Below are 4,293 nucleotides of genomic sequence, written 5' to 3' on the forward strand. Positions count from 1 at the left end.
GCATGGAGTGAGCATAAAGAAGCTCCTAATTTGAAGCCCAACTCTGATAATTCTGTGCAAAGAAAGCAACCAATGGCTCACAGGTCTAAATCTGTGCAGGCAGGAGCAGCATCCTCCAATGCCTGTCAGTCAGACCTGCTCTTGGCTCATTTAAATGCTAGATATCCAAAGGCCACACCTATGGATGTTTGCAACCCAGCATGCAGGAGCAAGATGTCAGGCACATGTAGACAGTCCAGGAAGTCATCAACCACACCTCAGGAGTTGCACTTGAATGCCAGTATGCATGAGGCACCATCCGCCAGGGCCCGCAGCTCCCAGTCTAGATCTTCTCGCAGGCGATAAGATTAAAATACCCCCCAAAAAATTGGTGTAATTAAGCAGCTAACCTCAAAAATAAGTATTAGATTATCTTTTTGTACTTGCTGAAAAACAGTTTTTAGTTATTTAGATTCCTGTAGGTGAGTTAATCCAACTAGTTATAAAACAACGAGCATTACTAACTATGTATTTTTCTGTCTGTCTTTCATCCTGTTCCTATAGCGCTGAAACTCTCCTCCATTACTCCAAACCCTTTCTTCTCCAAAAGGACCCGTCTTCATGTTGACTCCCTGGTTCCCTCCTCCCTACCTGACTCAAGGCATCTTGTTCATCCTCGATGTGGTGCTGCATCTCCCACTCTTCCACCAGAAACATGGATAAAAGTAAAATACAACTCTCATCCAACTCTCTTGCATGCAGCCTGGAGATGGATGAAGAGGAAAAAATGTGCTGCTGCTTATTATTATTATTATGTCAAGTCCTTGATTGTGTCTTCCATCAACTTCCATCTGGTCTTGATCAAGGTTGTGTGTTGTGAGTTACCATTGACAGTATTTATTTTGCAGTCTATTGTGTTTCCATTTAAGCCTCTCTTTGAAGATTATGTCTTTGCAATCTTGCCTTTAGTCTGCTCAGGACTTTTGGTGTCTTTTAGGGTCATTAAGCAAGTAGGTCATCCTCTTGACCCCTAGATTAATGTGTTTTACTGAACAATGCAGCCTTACTGACACTCTCCCGCTCTGTTTGCTAGTGACTAGCCTGCTATTTTTCTTAGTCGAAATCCCCTTTTTTTTTTTTTCTTAGATTTGTTTGGCCTTGGAACTGGCCTGCAAAACACATGTTTTAACACGATTTCAGCAGACAGCATTTCCTTCTGACGGAAATAAACAGCCATATATACCCCACCTCAGGTCAAAAGACAAATATTTATGATGTATAATTTGTAAAATCTTGATTGTGCATCTTATTTTGTCAACAGTGCTGACAAATTCAGGACAGTCTGTACGCTTTTAACGGCATTTGAAACATCCTGCTGCTTAACTTGCTTGTGATTTGTTTTGGCACAAGTAGCCACTTGATTAGCAAATCATAAAGTGCGAGTGCTATTACACCACTTGGCAGTCAGTTGACCAAACTTGCAACCTTTATTCTGCTCATTTTCTGGTCATTCATAGCAGATTGCATTACCCATAGAAAGCCAGTTTCGTTTACATTGTTTTCACTTTGGAGCTCAGAGCAAGCTGATGATCGGTCTGCTGCTGGCAGTGATTAAAAAAACAAAAACGTACAATTTGAAAGCAGTAGCAAAGTGTGTCTTGCTTTTACAAAAGTAAATTAATTTAGGAAAACTAAATATTTTAGCAGGAGCAGTAAAAAAAATGTTGCTGTGCTGGCTAAGTGAGCTTGGGCCTTGCGTTGCAAAGAAAGGACATGGTGAAAAATGATGCAGTAAAAATAACTGAGTACATGGATCAGATATACCCTATAGAATAGATTAATACATCTGTCTACACTGTAACTATTACAGTGCTTCTAAATGAGTATGCTCCGGCTGAGAACATTCAAAACACTTAAAATAGCTGTTACAACCTTTTAAATTAGACTCCTATGCATGCGTCAAATTGCTTGGAGAGGCAACCTCCTGTTTTTTTTCTCCAAACTATTTGTTTTTGTGCCTTTTTGTTTTGAATTTGTCTCCTGTTTTGGACTGTTTTTGGTGTGTCAGTCACTGGAGATAATTAATGTTTCACTTTGTCACATATAGGATGCTAACACAAACAATAGGTGTTGGGTTCATATCAATGCCTTTTATTTAAACACCTGCTGTTATTGCACTGGAGAACTGTTGCACCAAAGTTTGGCAGAGAGTTTCTTTGCGCCTCCAGACAGCATGTTGAACAACCTATACCATTAAGTTCCACCACTAGTATGAAAATACATTTAATGTGCCCCGGGCCCTTCTGGTACTTCATTACTTCACACTGTTCAGTTTAGCTTTTGTGCGCCTTGTCGAAGACAAAACACTGATTTGAAGGACTTGTCATTGCAGTTGCGATCAAACAGCATTGTCGTCAATAAGATGATCAAATATTTTCACTTTGTAGCTTAGGCAATAACTGGTTGAACTAATGTACCCCTTCAAAAAATTAATCTAGGAGACACTCGCATGTTTTCTGCACAACCTTAGCTAAAAAGTGAAAATGTTTTAGGAGAATGTTGTCTTTGACGGTTGTAAATTGATTTTCCAATCTATTTAATTCAAAATGTATAATTTAATTTTTATTGTTGTGGATGTAAAAAATATTTATGCCGTGTGCTTTCTGTATAAATTGCTCTAGTCCATGTCATGCACACACTCCACATCATTTAAATTTGTATGCCCTCATGACCTGTGAGCCAGTTTTGCCCTGAACAATAAATCGAACAACACTGTATACCAACGCTGTTTTTGTCACTTACAACTGTCAACATTTGCATTTGAAAATAAGGGGGAAATATTTTTCTTTTTCCCCCGGTAAGTAGTGCAGTTGGCATGATTATAAAGCACAAGCATTGACGTCATTACGCTTGTTGAATGAGTCACGTGACAGACGGCTCGTGCACAAGTTGTTACAACTGGACTTTTATATTGTCACCTATAGGCTGCGGCACCTCGGTATATTTGTGTGTGTTTTAAGTTAAAACAGCACGTTTACGGGACACTTTAAACTAAAGGCGCCGGGAAAAAAGGGCAAAATACGGTTACTTTCTTACTGGTGAGAACCGGACATTATTAATTGGTTATTGTTTTCGCCGTATCTGATCTAATGACGGTGAAATAATTAAAAGCTCACAATTTGGAATCCATCCACAAGTAAGGATAATTTCACTTTATGTACTTTATTATGCCGAAAGAGGCGATTTCAGCCACTTGAATGACGGCGAAATCATTAAAGGCTCACAATTTTTAATTCATCCACAAGTAAAGAAAACTTGGATTATTTCACTTTATGTACTTTTTTATGCCGAAAGAGGCGATTTAAATGAGGCGATTTCAGCCAACAGCCGAGTTTAGATATACTTTTCGAGACGAGTGACGTAACCGAGTGACGTAAGCGCGCAACCGCGTCAGGGGGTGCATTTGACGGCAGGGGTGCGTTTCCCGGCACAACACCCAAGGGGGTTTGTTGCGCTCGGAGTCGTGGGGCATTAGGATTTTGTAAAGTTTGAAGTTAAAAAAAAAAAAGTTTTCCGATGTAATAACTATATAAAAAAGTACATTGTGATTTAAATTTAGTTATTAAAGTTGTTTTGATGAAATTAAGAGTGTCTGACACTATCCACCCCCCCCTACAAAACATGCAAAATGGTTTAATCTATCTGTAGATTTCTGTCTCTTGATTCTAATCGCACATAGTGTTAATGAGCGACGTAAAAAAAAGTAAAGCCAGAAGAGAAAATAAGCAGAAGGAAAACAGAAAGTAGGCAGTGACATGTTGGTTGTAAAAAAGTTAGTTCAGCCTAAATGTAAATATCTTAGTTTCCCGCGTCCGCCATCCTAGTCACTGCCGTTGTGTCCTTGGGCAAGACACTTTTCTCCCAGTGCCACACACACTGGTTTAAATGTAACTTCGATATTGGGTTTTCACTATGTAAAAGCGCTTCGAGTCACTAGAGAAAAGCGCTATATAAATATAATTCACTTCACTTCACATAGTTTTAATTACATTTAATAGAAAGGAGCCGTTAATCTTAGTATCTCCTATTTGCTGACACTTCTCTTCACACATTAACAATGAACAAGTGACAAATACACTCGCCATGGAATGTACCAAATTATAAAAAACAAGAATGATACCAACATTTAGTCCACAAAAATATACAATTATAGATACATGTTGTATATGATTCGGCATTTTTTTTTTGTCTAGTTTTCTGATTGGCTGAAAGACAAACGACGCGCCCCTTTAATTTTAAGGGGTGTGGTTAAAT

At 38.7% G+C, this 4,293-nt stretch overlaps 1 protein-coding gene across 3 annotated transcripts in view; it reads left to right on the forward strand.

Moving 5' to 3' along the window:
* LOC133621890 (protein bicaudal D homolog 2) overlaps window positions 1-2,751 on the forward strand; it is a 31,222-nt gene extending 28,471 nt beyond the window's left edge. For all 3 annotated transcript variants that reach the window (XM_061984340.1, XM_061984332.1, XM_061984324.1), the window contains exon 10: window positions 544-2,751. In XM_061984340.1, the coding sequence (XP_061840324.1) occupies window positions 544-549 (6 nt within the window). In that variant the 3' untranslated portion in view covers window positions 550-2,751. The remainder of the gene's footprint in view (window positions 1-543) is intronic.
* The last annotated feature ends 1,542 nt before the right edge of the window (window positions 2,752-4,293 follow it).

Source organism: Nerophis lumbriciformis, linkage group LG01 (assembly GCF_033978685.3).
Source record: "Nerophis lumbriciformis linkage group LG01, RoL_Nlum_v2.1, whole genome shotgun sequence".
NCBI lineage: Eukaryota > Metazoa > Chordata > Actinopteri > Syngnathiformes > Syngnathidae > Nerophis > Nerophis lumbriciformis.